The following is a 20658-nucleotide window of genomic DNA, read 5'->3' on the forward strand; positions in this document are numbered from 1 at the left end:
CAATCGATTAAAGGATGTCATGTCTTTCATTGCATTAATCCAAGAGAAAGCCTTATTCTTGCAAAGACAAGAGCCACTTCACCATCAGACAAAATGAAAAGGATATATAATATTTAAAATGTGACAGGGTCACCTCTCAGATGCTTTCTAGTTATCCTTTGAGAGCTCTGTGGATACTTGCCAACCCATATGAAATTCACGATAACTTTATTTACATAGTCTCCACTCTGTTTATCAATGCTTAGAATAGTTGGTGCCATCTTGTAAGGTCTCATAATTTGCCGAGTGATATAGTCCATGTTAGAGCTAGGAGACTGACAAATCAGCATGAAGTTTAACTGTCAAATTATTATTTTAAGTTATTATTTATAGTGCAGTATCACCCAGAGGCCCTGAATCAGGACTGGAATTCATTGTGCTTGGCTCTGTAGAAACTCAAAAAATATGGCCTTCTCTACCAGAGAAGTCACAGTTAGGAAGTCAGCTATTCTGCAAGCCTTGCAGAAGTTTAAGCTCTTTTAGCAAGATTTTACAATCTTAGGTGAATATTGGCTTGTAAGTGACATGATATGACAATATGAAACAACATCCATTGCTTTCCTAAAGCCAGGTCCTCAAACACAACTCCCATTTGATGGCCATGTTTGGCAGGATTTACTCTCTGTTCACTGCTTTGAAATCTATCAAGATCTTCAGTGTAGACAATTTTTAAAACTAATGTCACCCAAACCAAATTGTTTATTGTGCTTGCCATTAATAATTGCAGACCATCAAAAAATAACTCTACCTAGCTAGAGAACATCCAAATACTCTTAGACTTTCTTCATAATGTCTAAGCTTCTAATGGAGAAGCATTTTTAAAAATATTTGTTGTTCAGTGAACTAACTCAAAATATTTTCTTTTACAATGACCTATATGAGGTTTACGCATTGTAGAAATAATGGCTTAAATAATGGGTACATAAAAATGGATCCCTTCTTGAGGAATCTAAATATCAGAAACCATTAACAGTATCTAATGATGCTTAGACAGTTAAAAAGAAGCTAAAATAAAGAAAAAGCTATTATTCTTTTCCTTTGGGTATTTAAAATACTCCTACTGAGAATTATAGTCCATTTATAGAAGATAACACTCTCTCTCACAGGCCACTTTCTTTCACGCTTTTGACAAATATCTATTGCTATTCTTCATATTTAAAAAGGATTAATCTAAAAAGTTTAACTTCAAAACTCAGTTATCAAATATTAGCTATGTATCTGTTACATACACTTCCTGTAAAAGTTATTCATTTAGTTGGATACTGTACTGATGCTTTCAATTTTACTTCAATCTCTCTTCCTAATTCATATTATGCAATACATCATTTCAGCATATTTTATGTAAAACCTTTTTGAATGCATTATAGCTTTCAATTCCACATTTTCAACTGAATTTATGAAGTTACTTTACAATTGGATTCCTCTGTATAAACAGAATTTTTCATGAATGCCTTTGCACAGCTCCTGAGCAACCTATATTTGACATCCAACCTCCTTCCCAAAATGAATTCTAACTTTTTAAATGTACTTTTATTTAATCCCTATTGCAATCTATAGGCTTCACAAATCACCTCTATGTTTTGTTATTTGGTGCTCTTTATGTACTTTGAATCAACATTGTGTGCGACAGGTTCTGGGTGTTAAAATAGCAAAGAACTTAATGAAACATGCATATGTTTTTTAAGGTTACTATGGTAAAAGGCTTATGGCCAAAGTCTGAGATCCCTATTCAGTTTTTACTCAGCCTTTACAGATGCAAACCTCCCAGTGGTGCTCAGTAGAGAATTGAAAGCAGCAAAGCAATGTTAATTGAGGAGCTAAAGTGTATGTTCAACTAGTGAATAAAGTCCCTATGTTTCTCTACATCATATAGCAATAGAGGGGATCAGAAATGACTTAATTATGGATTGGACTCGGAAGATAATGCAGACTGGAAATGTGGCTATGCAGTACAGGTCCTTCAGATTGTGGAGTGTTCAGTCTCACTGCATTTAGCCTTGATTCAGCAGACTTTTAAGTGAATATTTAGCTTTAAGCTTTTGAGTAGTCCCACTAGATTCAATGGAATCACTTATGTGAGTAAAGATATGCATGCGCTTAAGTGTCCTGTGGAATCCACCAAAGGTATTTTAAAGCACATGTCTAAGTGATTTTCAGGATTAGGGACTTAATCAACCAGAGTGGAGTTTTGTGGGGAAAATAATTCTTAGCCTGTTGGAGCGTGGAGGAATCAAAAAATAGCTTTTTTATTAAAAGGGGTTATAAAGAAAGCCAACAGGAAACAGGGTGGGCTATTTTCACCAGAGGTGACCTGGCAGCAATTCTGCCTAACCTCCAGAAGCTGCTCCATCAATTTGTTATGGAGCTCTGATTTATCATTCAACAAACTATGTTGTTCATGGTTAGATCAGATTTCTAAGCATAATGTATCTGGAGTTGAACTGTCAAATGGCCAGCCATTAGGCATCAATGTAATCTTGTGATGCCCAGCTTATCCATCTCTTTACTTATTTACTCAATTAATGCCAGAATACAGGTCCTACAGGTCAATGGTACAAAGGCAAAATTGTAACATGGAACTGGAACAGTCTCTTTTCAAAGGCTCTGAATATGTATTTTAATTTTAGGTAGCTCTAGTTTTTGGGTAAATGAATTAATGTCAGTTCAGCAATGACTGAAGAGCTCTGTGTAGCTTGAGAGCTTGTCTCTTCCACCAACAGAAGTTGGTCCAATAAAAGATATTACCTCACCCACCTTGTCTCAGTTCAACAATGAAGCATAACCATTTAACCATACAGCCAACAAGATTACTTCATTTTTCCAACACATTTCACAAATTGCCATAAAATAGCGATACATGCAAGATCGGATAAAATGGAAAGTTTTCCAAGAATTATAAGGAGATCTCTTGAAACTTAGTTTTTTAATAATATAGCATGGTCTGTTTTCTTACATGGAATGAAAACACTGAAATGAAATAAAGTAAATATTTAAGAATGGTTGTGAGTGGCCAAAATCATTGACTTGTTCAGGCCATTTTGGCCTCCAAATTATTCAGTTTTTATATCTTTGACTTAAATTGCTCATGAGACAATTTTGATCAGCCACGGGAATGAATCGTCATACTCACACATCATTGTGATTAGCATTCTATTACTGGATATTTTCCATCACACCCAGGTACTAACAAATCAGTTGTTTTCACATCTGCTTGCAGCTCATATTTCCCTAAAGGATCTCAGAGATCATATTGCTTTTCCATTTTCCAATGTACACATCTTTTCCCTTAGGGCTTTGCACAATTCACTTTAGTCAATCAGTTCTTATTGATTGTTAGGTCTCACTCATTCCCCATCTATCTTTGCTTTATTAGATGCATTGTTTGCTTTCTTTCAATTTGTCTTGTCAGCTACTTGCTGTTCTTTCTATTGTTGCCTCATAGTTCGAGCCCTTTACAGATACAAAATTTATACCCGCATCCAATCCGCAAACACGGTCCACGGATATCCGCAGATTTGCAGGGCTCTACTCATAGTTCTCATTTAAGCTTTGAGCTTCTCGTCTGTTTACCTTTCATTCCAACTCAAATCTAAATTTTTCTACTCTTAACTTATGCCTTTTCTATGCCAGACTGTACACTTAAATGAGAGTCGGACTTCCAATGGGCCAAACTACCTCCTTTTAAACTCTTCCCTAAAAGTTAGTTCTTTCATGACACCATTCTAGGTTTATCCCACAGATAAATGTCTCCATAACTAATTGTGCTTGAGCTGTTTATCCCAGAGATCATATTTGCCTGGAACTGGAAGCTCCTTGGCACTTATGTAGCACATGCTTTATACATTCTTGTGACTGGATAAGCTCCCTTTTTATTAGACAGATAAGCAAAGCTGCAGAATTCACTTTGTAAGTGTCACCACTGAGCCAAACCACACGGGTTAGTGTGGGAGGTTCACCCACTTCTCTCAGGGCACAACCAGCTGCTTCTTGACACCTTACCTTGACTGATTTCTGAGACGCTAACATGCTAGCGGCCACACATCCCATTCACTCTTCCTTGTTGGGTGAGGTTCTACCACCCGTGGATCTTCAGAGCTTTTGGATAGCTACTTCCTATCACAACAGCAAGGAGGTTAGCCTGACCCCAAAAACCCTAAAGTGTGTTCAGGAGGCAGGAAGCAGCCTGCTCCCCACACAGAAGAGGAGAAGCCGGGAAACACTTTTGTTGCAGCCAGCTCCTACACTGGCAGAGAAGCCTTACAGACTGCTTAGCAAAGTAACTGGGGAAACTCTGGGAATTGTCATACATTAGGGATTATACGACATCCTACGTGACTCCAAGGATTTTCGAAGTGGGCAGGATGAAAGATGGGCTATAGCAAAGTCAGGGATCAAAATAAGAGGGAGCACAGGGAAGTGCAGCTCTGAATTGTTTTCTCTTGGGCTTGGGGGAGATCAGCTCTCTTTCTTCTCACACCCTAGTCTCTCTCTCCTCACATTTGCCAGCAAGTTAAAGGTGCTTAGCCAGTGAGTTCAAAGCATGTTTCCACTTCACATTAGCTCTCACCCTGTTACAGGGGATGAGGCAGTAACCTCAAAGATGCCTCCTTCTGTACATCAGCCAGCGTCTGGACATGCTGAGCCAATGACTTCAGACAAGCTTTCTTCCTGACTTCAGACCTGCCTTACCTTGCCTTGACATCAGCCCAGTCAGCTACAGATGCCAAGACAGTGAGTGACATCAGAACAGGAAGGCTGAGGTGCTGAGCTACTAACATCACAGACACCTATATCTTGACATGAGCTCAGCAAACCAGAAATGCTGAACTAGACACCTCACAGACATGTGTCCTGAACTCAGTCTAGCAAGTTAGAAGTTCAGAGCCAGAGCCAATGAGCTCACAGCATCCTGAGCCCTGACATAATACCAGCAAGGCAGAGATGCTGATCCAGTAACCTCAGAGAAGCCCGTATCTTACCATGAGATGAGCAAGATAGAGTTGTTAATCCAGGAATTCCCAAAGACTCCTGGTAATCTCACCAAAGCTTTTTCATCAGCCAGCAAATTGATGGTGCTGAGCTACTGACTTCACAGAGTGATGTGACTTGACATCAGCCATGCAACAGAGATTTACTGAAGAGGGCTTTAAATAAGGGTTGGTAGTAGAGGATGTGCTATGTGGGAGCTCTTTTGCTAAAAACAGAGAGAATGCCACATTTTCTTCATCGCCTGGGCTGGTAGGGGGAATTCATCTCTCCAAGTTCCAGCTCCTCCTGATTCCTAGCACTGACTGATGAAATAAGCATTCATTAAACAAATAATTCAGTATGGAAAGCACCACGAGGAGCTGGTACCCGGCTGGGGAATTTATTGGGCTCCACGCCTACCTGCCTTTTAGTGAAGCAGCACTGACATTTGATTCAAGCAGGAAGTTTCATATCTGCCTCGTTTCCTCTACAGGAAGCTACTTCCCTCCCAACCAGGGGGAAATGGAGAGGGAAAGCTCTCTCCCGCTTCCAGCAGGGAAAAAGGCGAGCCTTCCTCTTCCTCTGCCCTACCCTAGTTGGATCTGAGGGGGGAGAAATGGTTCTGTCAGCTTTTTCCCCCTGCTGGAACCCCATGGAGGAAGGATGTGTGAGCACAAGACATGTTCCTCTATGCAGTTCCACATTCTAGAAAGATTAGATCACTTCTTTTCAGATCAGACAAGATGTAAATACACTTATCTCTATGTGCTCAAGAGCACTTTGCAATTCCCTAAACTACATGAAAATATAGCAAACTCACCATCTGCAAGAACTGTTTCATAGATGTAAGACATTGACTCTTCGGCTTCTTCATTCTGTGGTTCATCTAAAAAAAAGAAAGATACTTTAATGGATGACATCTACCCAAAAACATCATGAAATCGGCATCTCCCTGGCCAGTCTCCCACTGCTTGTTTCTTAAAATGTTTAATTCTGTACTGTAGCAAGGACATCTCTGCTGATCATTGGAGGGATGAGAACTACTTTGGGAACAAATTTACTTTGGGACAACTAGCTAATTCCAGGGTATTTGGACAATATATTAGAGGGGTTTTTGTTTGTTTGTTTTAAATTGAAGCTACAACAGAGGTTTTCTTTCTAAAAAATATTAAAACCTGCTTGTTATTCAGCTACATTTCTCAACTTACACCCTAGGAGTGAGTAATTTATTAGATGTTAGTTATTTAGTAATTTATTTGATACAGTGTGGAATAGATAGCATGATAGCATGAGTGAGAAAAGAGAACTGCACTGACAGTTTTACTACGAAATACAAAGTTTTGTCACACTACGCTTATATTGTCAGAGGTTCAGTCTTCACGGCAGCACAGAAGCACAATGATGTGGAATTAAGCTAGAAGTTTCATTGTAGTCAATAGGTTCTAGAAATTGTGTGTGGGGACTGATGGAGGGATTAGATCCTAGTTCGTTTTTACCTTGAACTGCCTGGCTTTTGTTCAGTTGTGTCCCTGCCTCAATATCATTCACTGTCAATACATAAGGTATACAAGAGTAGACTTCTGAGGAGTGAAATTCTTATAGAAGGGATTACATCAGATGAATTTTCATACAAAATCTTCATTTTGACACACTGCTCTCCACAGACGGGCATTTCACACAATCACATAGAAAACCCGCACTACTCAGTCTATTAAGAATTATTGCCACTGAAATGAAAGACTCTCTTCCCCTTTTTCTGCAATAATGAATACAAATTCTTTTAAACCTGCTATATGAAATGAAAGATATAATAAAGCATCACCGCTTTTTTTAAAATCAATCAACGAACAAGTGTATTAACGACTCTTCGGGAAGTAAATTGGACATACATTTCTTCATAGGTAAATACATGGTTTTACTGGAGCATTGAATGTGCAAGTAACCACAATACTAAAGACCATTTTGCACAAATTCAATATCAAAAAGCAAATGGAACAAAATAAAAAACTATAATTTGACAAAAATATATGAAGATTAAAAAAAGCCCAAACAACAACAAATGATCCAAATAACCTGGAACCTCAGGAATAAGGAAAGCCGAAGTCATTTATTTTGCCTTGACTTCCCCCCACCCCTCCTCTTTTTTGAGGCCAAATCCTGGGGTTTCTTACACAAAGGCCAAAACTATCTTAAAAGTAGTGGGCCTGCTGCGGGAGAGAAGGTGGGGAGGGGGCCAATTTAGGGAGATCCCTCACAAACCAGTATACACTCTTCTGGTACATGCAGAATCTCTGTGTTGTTCTTCATAAGCTTACCAAAAATTATGGAAACAACGACGTGTGCAGGGCATGCCAGGACTGCGCCCACGGTATGTATAGTATGAATCTACATGGCTACAGTTTGGTATAGCGGGGAGCAGTAGCCTGTGCCCTTTACTCTTCTGTGTTCTATCATTAGCTGAACATGACCTGGCTACACGAGTGCCTCAAGATCTACTCCTTGATTAAGGATGACGATTCCAACCCCACAAAATCTCTCATATCTTTTTGCGGGAAAAAGCTATTTTCTTCAGAATTAGACCCTTGATTTCTCCATTTGTTTTCTTGTCTGATAAAACTGCATGTGGGTTATTCTTTGTGTTTTGGTCCCCACTGCAATCTTCAATGCTTTTACTGCAGTAATAATTATTTGTAACTCAAAGTCTTCTTTAAGTATTTCCTAAAAACTGTATAGGGACTGTATAGAGAATACCAAGAATACTGGGGTAATCTTATCTATATTTGCAAAGGCAGAAGCAAATATGGTGGCCATCAAGTGAGAGTGACCTAGTTAAATCTCATGCATGTACTATGCGCTCCTACTTCAGTCGAATTGGCGGGAGCAATTAAACCCCTTCATGTAGTGAAAAGCTTCTACCTAAGGCAACTGGCTGTATGGCAACGCGTGAGGAAAAACGAACCCAGACTGATTAACAGGTTTCACTGATTGCCAAGGCAGGTGCTGAGTTTTGGGCTGGTGTGTCTGTGCATGTCAGAGGTAGAAAACCAGCAGAAAGTAAGAAAAAACAAACAGTGATGAATGTGACCCTGAGCTGAAGCACAGAGGTTGAGATTCTTGGGCTAAGAACCTGCAGGAGAGGCAGGCTAGGGGATTTCTGAGCAAGGAAACTGCCTGCTGTTTGTTTCTACTGTGTTCAAGGAGATGGAATTTTGCGCACATACTTTGTGAACGAAGAATACACCTGATTCATATCACGGATTTCTTCTCCTAAAAGAAACACATGGTGGCTTACCGCTCATGTCAAAGGAGCAGCAAGCTGCTTGCACCAGGAGGGGTTGCAACCTGTCCGGTTTTTACCCCGACAGTCCAGTTTTGCCTTCTGTGTCCGGGTGCCATTTAGGGTTGTCAGCTGCCTGATTTTCAGGAACCTAGCAACCCTATGGCACCCAAACCAAAAGTCTGGTTACTGCAGGGCAGTGGGAAGGTGACAAGTCATTAACCCACACCAGCTTAGCTGGGGCAGCCTCCTGCCTGCAGATAGGCTCCTTGAGACAATCCAGCGAGTGACGGAGGGAGGGGGAGAGAGGAGTGAGAGACAGAGGCAGGGCCTTGGGGGAAGAGGCAGAGCAGGGGTAGGGCAGCAGGTGACCAGTTACCAGCAATTAGAAAGGTGGCAACCTTAGTAACAGGATAGGTCAAAAAATACAAGTAAGCCAGGCTTAAACTTATGAGCAACCACCTTAATATCACCTGCACCTAAAATAAAACCTGACACAAATATTATTGATTTGTATGATAGTAATGCCTACAAGCTCCCCCCAAGATTGGGACCCATTGTACTACTCGTTCTACAGACAGTCAGACACATTGCCAGCACATGGACATGACAGACAAAAGATGGGAGGAAAAACAGAAAGGTGAAGTGCCTTGCCTTACGTGATGTGGGAAAGCTCCGAACAGAACCCATATCTCCTTATTCCCAGACCAAAGCCCTAGCCAGTAGGCTAAACTGCCTCACCAGGAGACAAAAAACAGCTCACTGCACCCCTAAATTGAAGATCTGAGTTCTGAGGTGACGTTGCAACACTATCTCACAGTGAGAATCATGGGAAGGAGGAGGGCATAGGACAATAGGTGCAGGACTGATTTGTTTTCTGTCTCTAGCAGCCACTTCAACCCCAACACTCTTCTGCACTCCATCACCTCCATGAGTAGTGTAGCAACCATCGTGCTGTGGGAGCATGGCATGGACAATACAAAGATCATTTCACAGTTTGATTATTCATTTGAAATAATTGAAATATTGTCTCTGCGCTGCAAGAGAAGTCCTGAGAAGTATTAGAGGGGGGAGAGAGAGAATCAACGGATGCTGGGGGAGAAGGGAAGGAGGGTGGAAAATAAAAGACATTCCGTATGATGCCACATGATAAAATGTCTCTTTTTTTCAGTTTGCTTTACAAAAAAAAGTCTAGAAAACTACACACAAAGGCCTAGGTTAGAAGAACATTAAGGTTGCAAAGTCAAGCACTCAAAAATTAGGAAATGCCAGAATTAAGATTGCCTGTGCAAATTAATTCTGCACCTCTTGTGCATGTGCATTAATTACATAATCACATACCATTTTTTTATATGACCGAGAAGAATGAGCATGCTCTGGATGAGATTCGTGGCTGTGTAGTAGAGGAAGCTGCTGTCTGTAAGACCTCTTCTCATTTGTTACAGAAGTTGGAAGGTGTGTTGTGAGTGAGGCAGGAGATTGCAAAAGAGAAATGATAGTCTCATGGTTAAGGTCTTATGGCTAAGGTATTTGAATGTTGTTCAGGAGAACTGGGTTCTATCCAGAGTGGGATGAAATTTTTCAACCAAAATTTTTTGGCAAAAAATGCAGATTCAGTGATCCCCAAACATTTCATGAATTCCTGTCAGTTTTGCCAAAACGTTGGTTTAGAAAAACAAAAATATTTTGGGAAAAAAATCAAAACATTTTGATCTGACCTTTTTAAACAAAACATTTCAATTTTTCAGTTCAAAAAAGACATTCCATTTCAAAATTTTCTTCAATTTTATTTTGTAACAAACCAAAAAATGTTTTAAAATCTAAAACATGTTTCATTTTGGGTCAAACAGAACATTTGGCATGACCCAAAATGTTTTATTTTTCAACTTCTCAAAACTGCTAATGAACCAAAAAAATCTGTTATTTGCTTAGCTCTAATTCTATTCCTTCCTCTGCCACAGAGTTCCTATGTGATACTAGGCAAGTCACTTGAACCAAGCTTTTCAGAGGTGGTCAGCTAATTATGTGTTCCTCATTTTCTCGGTACCCAACTTGAGACCTTGGTGTCTGATCTGAAGAAGTGCTGGGCACCTGCAAATGCAACTGAACTCAGTAGGGACTTTATTTTGACCATATGAAGTGCTATGTAATGCTAAATACTCTGAAAAGTTAGGCCCTACGTGTCTCAAACTGGGACACTCAAACTCAACGGAAACTTTTTACCTTAATCTCTGTGCCTCAGCTCCCCTTCTATAAAATGGAGCTATCACCTCCCATTCACCTCCTCACCATATTATGAAGAGCAATTAATTAATGTTCGTGAAGCACTTGGATACTATATTGATGAGCATCAGTGAAATGCCCATGAGGAAATATAATTTTGTTTTAAGGACAAGGTTTGAATACTGTGCAGCAAATAAGGCCTAATGCCAAACTCTGAATAATGACTAAAAACAAAGTTTTGACAAGCTGCTCATTACGTGAGCAACATTCATTCTGTGAACTGAATGAAGCAGGGGAACTGTGGAAAAAACAGTATGTGATCATGTCATTAAAGGATATATTATAATGCATACCTCTACAAGGGGGGCTGAATTAAGGTCACACAGAAACCTTTATTCTGGCATTTCCTACTTTTGATTTGCCTATCTCTGCGACCTTAATAATGCTCTTTTAACATGGGATAAAGAGAAGGGGTTGTGTGCACACTAGTAATTTCACTGAAGGCTAAGCCAAATTCTTTTCAGTTACACCAGAACAAAATTTGTCCCTGTATGCAAAATACTTTGGCATCCTAAAGATTGATTGCCTTTAGTACTATCTTAAGCACCCACCACAACTTTTTCAATCAGTGAAACAGTGACATTTATTTTTCCTAATTTCTCTATGAAGACTACAAATGGCGTTAATGTTGCAGTCAAAAGTGTGCCAAAAAAGTACGTGAATACATTTCAAATGTTCTTCTGAGTTACACATGATAGTAATACTTAACTAATTAATGAAAATGATTAAAGTATAAAACAGACAAGCGTCAGTGGTGTCTTACAAGGGCACACATTTTATAGCCCTAAATTATGTAACTTCCAAAATACTTGCTGGTAATCTTACCCCTAGCTCTTTGCAAGAGATAAAAGGACTCTCTTGTCTGTAATTAAATATTAACTAATGGCTGTTCTCTTCTACACTGTACAGTTCATTTCTAAATACATACAAACTTGGACTTAGAGAGAAAATCAGAAAACCACTAATTAATTTAAAAAGTAAGAAATGCATAAACCCATATAAACAGCAGTTAGCAAACTAAATATGTTCATTAGACTTAGTGCATACAATATAAGATAGCAATGTTTAATTTTCTATTCATTTGAGATATATCAGTAAAACTCTTTATAAACTTGTCCTATTAGCTGTGGGGAAAAAAAAGTAAGATGTAAATGCATTCATTTTCCCAGGTATAAGCAGTTTTCATCCAATTAGTGTCTGAAACAAAAGGAAAACACTGCATACTCTATACATACTTTATTATCCAAGGGCACAGGTCATCGCAAATGGTTAGACACATCAAAACCCAACTGCCAAAAAAATTACAGAAATCTGATTACATGAGGAGGAAAGGCCTCTGGCTTTTGCAGGATGAAGAAAAGGAGGAGGAAGTCAGGAATTTAATTAGCAAGAGACTGGCAGTCTCGGGAGCCGGGTTATTGGCTATAGTTTTTCACTCTCAGCTCAATTTCAGTCCTTGTTAGAAACATTCATAAAAATTATCATGCCCCATATGAAATGAGGCAGAAGTAGTGAGCAAGTTTCTAATGTCCACATCACAAATGCAGTACCACCATGCCACTTGCACTCTCGTAATCAGTCTGAGAAGCTGAAGACTGACATAACATGGAGAGGAATGTCTCCAGAAGTCTTAGGAGTGGTCACCTCAGAGTAGTTCTGAGACATAGTGGCAGGGCAAAGTGGAAAAAACCTACTGTATGTTTCAGTGGATGAACAAAGGACTTCAAGTCTCTAAAAGCTCCTTGCACAGGTAATAAACTCACCCAGTTGGTTTCTGTTTTAAAACAGAAAGTTTAATTGGCATTTGAGACGTTGCTCAATGAGCACATTGTTTCATTGACTTAAATCACTTAGAAAGGTCCACAAGAAAGGTCAGCATTTTCCAAGGCCTAGTTCCATTCCATTGTGGTTCCTTTTTTCTGTTGAATTTTAGTGCCATTTAGGATTTCAGTTTTGTTTTTTTGTAGACTACGTGCCACTGTCCACCTGAGGTGAAATCCTGGCCGCAGTGAAGTCAATAGCAAAACTCCTATTGACTTCAGTGGTCCAGGATTTTATCCCCTCCTTGTTAACATTTATTTAGCACTAGTAGCCTGTTGTTTGCTTAAGAAGGTTCACATTTTTATTCATTATTTATAGTCCAGCACTGGTGTGAATTGGACTTGGAAGTCAAATAAGATGATTTATAATGATATGAATGGACTACATAATACATGTAATAGTAGATCCAAAATGCTCAGTAAAACAGGTATTCAAGCATTTGGGCCAAATTTATTCCTGGTGCAGTTCCAGTGAAATCAGTGTCTTTACACCAGCAGTGAGTGTTTGCCCTTTGGTATCTGGAAACTGATTCAATAACAGGTTGAGTGGAAATACTGGAGTTTATTTCTTTTTTCTCTGCCCTGAAAATATGTCGTAAACAATGTATTTGAATTTGGTGTGAATCTTTGCATATTTTAAGTTCTATTTGCCTCCGCTTGTTTGCATTTTGGACTACTAGTTATATGACAACTATAAATTTGTAATACTGCAGTGTTTCAGAGCTGCACCCTGTTAATTGATGTGAAAGCCGCTTTTTTTTTTTTTTAATGTCGCTCTTTACAGTGACTGAATTTGTGTAGTCGTATACTCATTACATTTGAATCAAGGAATAGAAGTCAATGGCATATTGTTGTCTCATGCAGACGATATGTAATCATTTTGAGAGTCTCATAGCGTAGGCCAATGGAGACTATGGGTACAATTTTCAACCTGGGTCACTGCTGTCGGACAGTTCTCAGCCTGGGTTCAGCTGTCATCTCTTCACATCTCTTGCCCCAGGTCACCTCTGGAACCCCAGCACCTGGGCAAGTTTACTGTTCCCCATGGGAGCTGAGCTCACACTTGGGGTCCTTTCTGAGTCCAAATACCTCCAATCTCTAGTACTGCTCCTCAGTGCCAGCTGCAGGACACGGTCATAGAACAGACTTCCAGAGCCCCTCTCATGGCTGCAGTGCCTGTCTGCCTGCCCTAAACAAGAGGGGTAAAGGGAAGGCTAGTCAGGGCCTCAGGCTGGCTTGCAAACAACCTCTAGCAGCCTCCCTTCTTAGGCAACCCCACTCTGTGGCCAGCTTCACCTTTTTAAACTCCCCTTCTCCAGGTAGAACATGCTCTGCAGGTGTGCTTAACTGGCACTGCCTGAGTGAAGAAATGGTTGTTAGGTTTGCTGTCAGGGGGGTGGGAACATGTCACCTAAGTCTTTGGTTAGGTATCTATGGGCTGTTGTAAATGGCTAAATATGGACTTAACCATCCTTACTTATGTGCTCAATTTTAAATACATGGATTTCTCCTGTGTCATGGAAAAATAACCCTTCTTTTTCTTTGGGAACAGGGTGGCAGGAGAAGTGAAGAGGACTGCTGTGTTTATTTTTGTCAACACCATCAAATGAAATATAGCCATTAAAAAGAGTGCTAGATGCTAAGGTTCCCAAGTCCTAGATAGAGTCAAAGTCCTGCTAAACAGTCTCATAAAATAATAATCTCAGTTTAGAAACATTGTCAGAGAGAGGCATCTATATAGGGTAATATTTTCAAAACCTGCTCTCTCTTTTTGCATCTGCAAGATGAGGACACAAATAACTGCAGAAACAATTTAAGGCATTTAGAGATTTAAGTACCTAACCGCACATGCAAATCTGTTAGTTAGACATCGAACCTGTCTAAATGGTGCCTACAAATGATTGTGGGAATAAAAACAGAGGCCCAATTAAGTCTAGGCTGAAAAACCAGGCCAATAGGTCCTGTTTCTTAATGAATACATAACAGGAACCATGATTTCAAGGAGAAAGTATGTGCCTAGTCTCTTGGCAGTCTGCGTTGACAGGTTGACAGTGGTGGAAAAAAAGAGAGAAGGGGGAAAGGCACAGAGTAAAACATAGCGGTAACTTGTACTTTTCAGCAATATTAAGAGAAGTTGAGGCAAAGAAAAGCCAAGATACTAAATTAATAGTGTCACTTTGCACTAAAATTCAACACACAGTTATGTAGAAGTAAATAGAATCTTAGTTGCTACCATGGGAAAATACAACCTTAGAAGTCTTAACTTTTCTGTACAGCCTATATTTCTAAAGACAGAAGTATTCAGACCATAAAAAAAAAAAAACCACAGAAAAGTTTTATTTGAGCTGCTCAGAAGAACATCGTTGTAAAAATGCTCACACCTTTTAAGAAGTCTTGCTATGCCAATCTCTTAACAGGAAGAATGCAAATATTTCTGCAAGCACTAAACATAACATAGTAAAATCTGCCACCATCCAGGAAACATATGGTGCAAAGCATACTCTCTCGAGTCTCAGTTCCTCATTTGCTCCCCCTACGAATGCTCTCAACCATAGGGTGAACTCTTCTGACTTTAGGTTTTCCTTGAATCATGCTGTGCTGTGAACTGGATCTCTAGTGGGTACATTATCTAAATATCAACTAACACCTTCATTTGAAGTGTGCATGTTAATTAGTATTATTTATTTGACTAGCACTGTAAGTGTACACAGCTGGAGAGAAGTGACAAAGGGTTGAAATTGCCACAACCTGGTACGGTAAAGGGTATTTCAGCCAAATGAAGAAGTAGGGAGCTGAATTTGTTGGTCCATTCTGTCCACTTCACGCTTGTCAGACAGTGCTGAGAGAGAATAGAGTCAAACTGGAAATTAACAAGCAGAAAATCCCCTTGCACAGAACTCCTTGCTGATATAAAGCCAGAAAACCCTGCTTCTGTGCCAGACTTCTCTGCTTCTCTGACGTCGTGGCATGGCAGAGCAGAGTTTCTTAACACCTAGTCTATATTGGTGTAAAGTCTGAGACATTGTAAACCAGTGACAAATTAGAACAGGCGCTCTGCTGTTCTAAATAATACCAGGACTAGCCCAGTACTGAACCGGTTGCTAGATGGCCTCCTGTGCCCTGCCATGAATAGAACTTAGCAGCAGAGGAGAATTGATGCTGTGGTGTCAGATAGTTAATACTTAAATGTGTCATTGAATACATGGGTTTTAAGGAGAAGAATGGGAGAGCTGTGTGAATACTGATTAGTACAAATGTGCAGAGAACAAATTAGCAGCAATGAATAATGTTATGAGCAAATGAAAAAGGAGGATTAAATTAAATATAATATTGTGGTATGTTTGGTCACCATGTCAAAAGTTGTCAAAGAAACAGAGGGATCAGAGATAGCTGATGAAAATGATTAAATGAAGCATGGAGAGGCTACCGTATGAAGAGAGACTGAAAACCTTAAGAGTATTTAGCTTAGGGAAGTGAAGAAAAAGAGGAGACAGGATGGAGGCATACAAAATATTGATATACAAAAGGTAAATTAATTGTACCTACTGTCCTTTAATTGAAAAAACAACAAATTTAAAACTGATCAATGGAAAAAATTGTTTTACAAAATCCATAAATAATTTATGAGAAATCACAGCCACAGGTTATCACTGAGACCGAAAGCTTAGCAGGATTCTAAATAAAAGACTAATTTGGAGAATGCAAACATCCATAGCTACATTAGATAGAAGTAAACTATATAGGAGATGTATATCTTTACACTTCAGAGCATACCACTATCTGACACAGGTTAGGAAGAAACTTTCATTTTAACCAAGTGATTTTCATATTTGTCCACTACAGAATTTTTTAATTTAATTTTTTTTTTTTTGCACATTCCATTGAAAGAACTGATACTGGCCACTATTAGAGACAGGATATTGTGGGTGCTTGTCACTTTATGTTGTCATATTCTGCAATCAGACTATGTAAACACATGCTTTGTGAAAATAGACCAAAATGAAGAAACACCTTTCTTTTAAGAAACTATATTTGGCTTTTTACAAATATTTGCACTTTCCTGTTTGTAGTTTCCATTGATATGAAAGTCCAATCCCTGTGTTAAATTCTCTTAACTATACTGTGTGACCCCATTGATTTCATTCCCATGAATGATAAGATTACTTAAAGATCTCCCTCCCACTCAATAGTCACGCATCAGGGTGTAGTAGTGCACTGTAGAAAGGTGAAAACTTTTGTGATGACTCCTTCTGGAAGCCAAACTGGATGACTCTGATCAGTGCTACCCCAGAACATAAAAGGAAAGAGAGGCCTTGAGGGAAAGGCAGGAACTCCTGCAGGGAGAAATATTAATCGGGAGGACGTGTGCAGAAAGGACCTTATGCCGAGGAGGGGATCTAGGACTTCTTTCAGACGTGTCTGCTTGCTTGAGTCCAAGCATGCTTTCAGTTACACACTAGTGTAACTGCAAAGTAAATTCATGGTAATTAAAGACCGTCGGTCTACTTCTCCATACCACTGCCATAGTTTTATACTGGTTCAACGCCACTTCATGATAGCATTTTGGTGGAGTTGCTCTAGAATAAAAGTGGGACAAAAGAGTGGGTGGGAGGGGAGAATCAGACCCTATGTTTAAATTCATATTTCTTAACTTTCGAGCGTTTCATTTTGCAACCTTCATATTTTTAATGTCAAGTTTTGATGGACCTTCCGCCCCTCCCCCCTTTTTTTGTGGAAGATTAAAAAACCCAAACCATGTGATGTGGAGCTTCTTGCTAGATAGCAGCACAACATTCTGTCCCACACATAATGTGTAGTTTCTGAGGCCAAGATTCATGTCCTGCTTCCCTGAGTATGCTCTTCGCATGTGAAATGAGAGAAGGATTACCAACAGCAGCTGTAACAAAAACTAACTTATATGGAGGGTGGGGAGAGTAGTACAACCATAAAACAGAAGGAGTTTGGGAGCAAACAGAGGACTGAGAGGCTATGAAACAGCAGCAGCACCAAAAACCTATCAGGAATGCATATAGGGTGATTTGTGTGGAGCCTGTGATTTATAATATTATTCGAGTAGCCTCCCCAGATCAATTGCTATACAGTCTTCTTACAAAACTGACTACAGTACAGATGGTGCTATGTATAAAATGACGTCTCAGTTCCATTTCTACAGCACAGTAAAGTACTTGCAAATGAATTTCAACCTTGTGCAATGGGCCAGCACAAGGCCTATTCACCACTTAAGCTCTTACAACAAGTCTTGTGTTGACCTCCTGCTCAGTTCTGATCTGCCTCAGCAGTCATACAAACCTATATACAGGATGGAATTCTATTTAGCAGAAACTTCTTTGAGCTGGTACAGAAGGTTAGCTTACTGTTTCAGCCTCAGTGTGTCGGAGAGAAAAAGAAAGACTGAAGTGAGCCCAAACTTTGTGGATGGCATATTTTCCATATTAGCATGTTGCCAAGGAAGTTTGGAACTAGGAAATTAAAGCAGTTTGAAAGTTATGAGACATGCACACATATTCCAACCATACTAATGGAGCACACGAGATTTATATAATTATCTGAACTGAGGGGTCAGAGAGACAAAGGTGTATCATCCATTTACACTCATCAGGCATTTACACTCAGAAGAACATTCACTACAGTGTTAGACTTTCCAAAGTTACATCCTCCTTACTCTGAGTTTAAGAGTAGAATAACTTTCATCATAATTAAGTGACCAATATATCACCTGCAGGATTGAAATTACCTTGTTGAATAACACCAGCGACAATGGAGAGATATTCTTCAGGATCCTGATCAGTGGAGATCTCTTGGCTCCTTTGGTCTAAGGTCAGTATCTCATACAGAATGTCTGAGTTCTCCACACCACAAAGTAGAATCACTACCCTACCCGGAGGATCAAGAACCCTGTCCAGGAAATAGATTCTCTTTTGATTCAGGCATTTTAGAAGTCCAATCGATAATATGAGGAGTTTACATCTATAACAGGATAAAGAAAGTGACTCCAGATGCTGAATAGATGAAGTCTCTAGATTGTAAAGTAGGATTCCTTCTTCCTTTATAATGTGTTTGAGAAGCGATTTTAGATACAGAGCCCATTCTTCTGCCTCTTTTTCATAAATCACCAGAATGTCCTTTGTGTTTTCTGTAGGAAAGAAAACATTGTTAATTTCCATTTTATCCAATATCCGCAGCTAGCATGTTAGATTTTTTTTTCTTTTTGTAATCCAAGCCAAAATGGTCTTTGGAGGAGATTACACATCTATGTACAGCCTGGAGTATAAAGCTTTCTTTCAACATATCATCCTGAAAAAAAACCCTCAAACGAAAACTTGTGCTATATAGTATAGCGTATGATGGCATTCGAAGATGGCTGACAATGAACTGCTCTTTACAATCAAACCAGAGCTCATTGAAATAGGGGCTCCTATAATTTGCCATGGTCAACATATGAAATCAACTTTAGGCAAAATGGCTGCCTCCACCCCATTTTAAAATGCAACTGTAATAAAAACTTATTTTATAATACCCTATTTCTCATTTTATTTAGAGCTAAAATTGAGTATCATATGACATTGGGCTAAGCAAAATGATTTCAGTTTTACAGTAGTTTAAGAAATAGGAGTGGCTGAGAGGCTCCCTCCCCACCCCTTGTCTTCATTTTGATCAATTGTACAGAAGAAAAGGAAAAAATAAAAAATGTTATGAGGCAGAGTTACATAAGGAATGTCAGAAGAGGAGATGGAAGTTCAAATTGTAGGGACAGAAAAGACTCTTATAATTATCTAGTCTGGCCTCCTACATCACAGACCACAGAACCTCACCCAGTCATTTCTGCGTCAAGTCCATAATTTGTATCTGAGCTACAATATATCTTTTAGAAAGACAAGCAGTCTTGATTTAAAGGACTTCAAGTGAAGGAGAATCCACCATACGCTCATGTAAATTATTCCATTGGTTAAACATTCTCACTGTTAAAAATCTTCACTTTCTAGTCAGAATATGTTTCTTCATTGGATCTAATTTTGCCTTTTTCTGCTAGTTAAAAGAGCCCTTTGTAATCAGAAATCTCTCTTATGTAGGTACTCTTGGACTGTGATCAAGTGACCTCTCAGCTTTCACTTGAATATACTTTGCACACCACAAATCAGTCTAGTAACTTTTTCTGAATCCCTTTCAGTTTCTCACATCCTTTTTTCTGAACAACAGAACTGGACACAGTTTTTCAGTAAAGGTCTCACTGATGCAGCATGCAAAGTACTCTACTCCTATTTGATATTTCCCTGCTTATGTGTCCATGGATGTGTTCACCCTCTTAGCTACAGTATCATACTGGGAGTTCATGTTTGGTCGTCCCTCTCTTCATTATGACTGTCTTCCATAAGGACACAGATTAAGAATAATTCTAGAAGAGAAGGAGGAGCAAGAGTCTATGCATGGCAGACATGCAGCATTGGATCTATGGCTAGCAATGCCCGCAAGTCCCTTTTTGAGTTCTTTAGTCTTACACAAATATAAACCATATACACAAAAAAGCGAAATTCACACCTGCGCAGAGAGACATCAAAAGGACTATACTCTGTCTCAGCCCAAGACCGAAATAATGCTGTAGTCTGAAGATGAAGGAATGGTGGGAAGTTACAAAATATGGAAAAACCTTATATTTTTCCAAAAGCATGTTTTTGTTTTAAAATATTGCGCAAACAACTGAAACACCTGTGTGGATATGATATGCCTGACTAGAAATTTCATACTCAAAAGAGCTCAAGTGATTTAGGAGCACAAATCCCAAAATTCCACTCTGAGTATGTGGCTATATCCTCTGCTGAGGGGGGATGAAAAAGGTGGTGGCTTGGGAGGGGATTAAGCTATTTTATTAAGGCAAAATTACAATAAAATTTTCACATACTACATCATACATTACTAATTACATATGAAGGATCAGGTTGATATTCAAAGTTTTAAGTTGTTTATTGAGGGGGGTTGTATTTCTTTTTTGCAATATTGATGTTTTTTAAAGGTAGAAAATACTCTATTGTATATTTATATAAGGAAAGGGGGTGAGTGAGCCCTATCTATTATACATTTGATGGAGGAAGGGATCTCAGACATGTATCATATAAACTTTAATTTAACACAGCCATATTTGACTTTTCTTTCCTGCTCTTTTGTTTATGGGGAGACTCCTAGGATTGGTACTTCATTGCTACAGTTAGGCAAAATGTTTGTTTAAATAAGAAGGCAAGTGCTATTAAATTACAT

The 20658-nt window shown here is 39.1% G+C and overlaps 1 protein-coding gene across 1 annotated transcript in view; it reads right to left on the reverse strand.

Annotated features, from left to right (window-relative positions):
* The window catches only part of BANK1 (B cell scaffold protein with ankyrin repeats 1), a 211844-nt gene extending 193272 nt beyond the window's left edge, over window positions 1–18572 (reverse strand). Inside the window, exons 1-2 of the mRNA XM_067553845.1 lie at window positions 18143–18572; window positions 5828–5893 (exon numbers count right to left, since the gene is read on the reverse strand). Of these exons, the coding sequence (XP_067409946.1) occupies window positions 5828–5893; window positions 18143–18572 (496 nt within the window). The remainder of the gene's footprint in view (window positions 1–5827; window positions 5894–18142) is intronic.
* Window positions 18573–20658: the final 2086 nt, after the last annotated feature.

The sequence above is a fragment of the Emydura macquarii genome, unplaced genomic scaffold (genome assembly GCF_026122565.2).
Source record: "Emydura macquarii macquarii isolate MOO-44397 ecotype Brisbane River unplaced genomic scaffold, CSIRO-AGI_Emac_v2 contig_302, whole genome shotgun sequence".
NCBI classification, from domain to species: domain Eukaryota; kingdom Metazoa; phylum Chordata; order Testudines; family Chelidae; genus Emydura; species Emydura macquarii.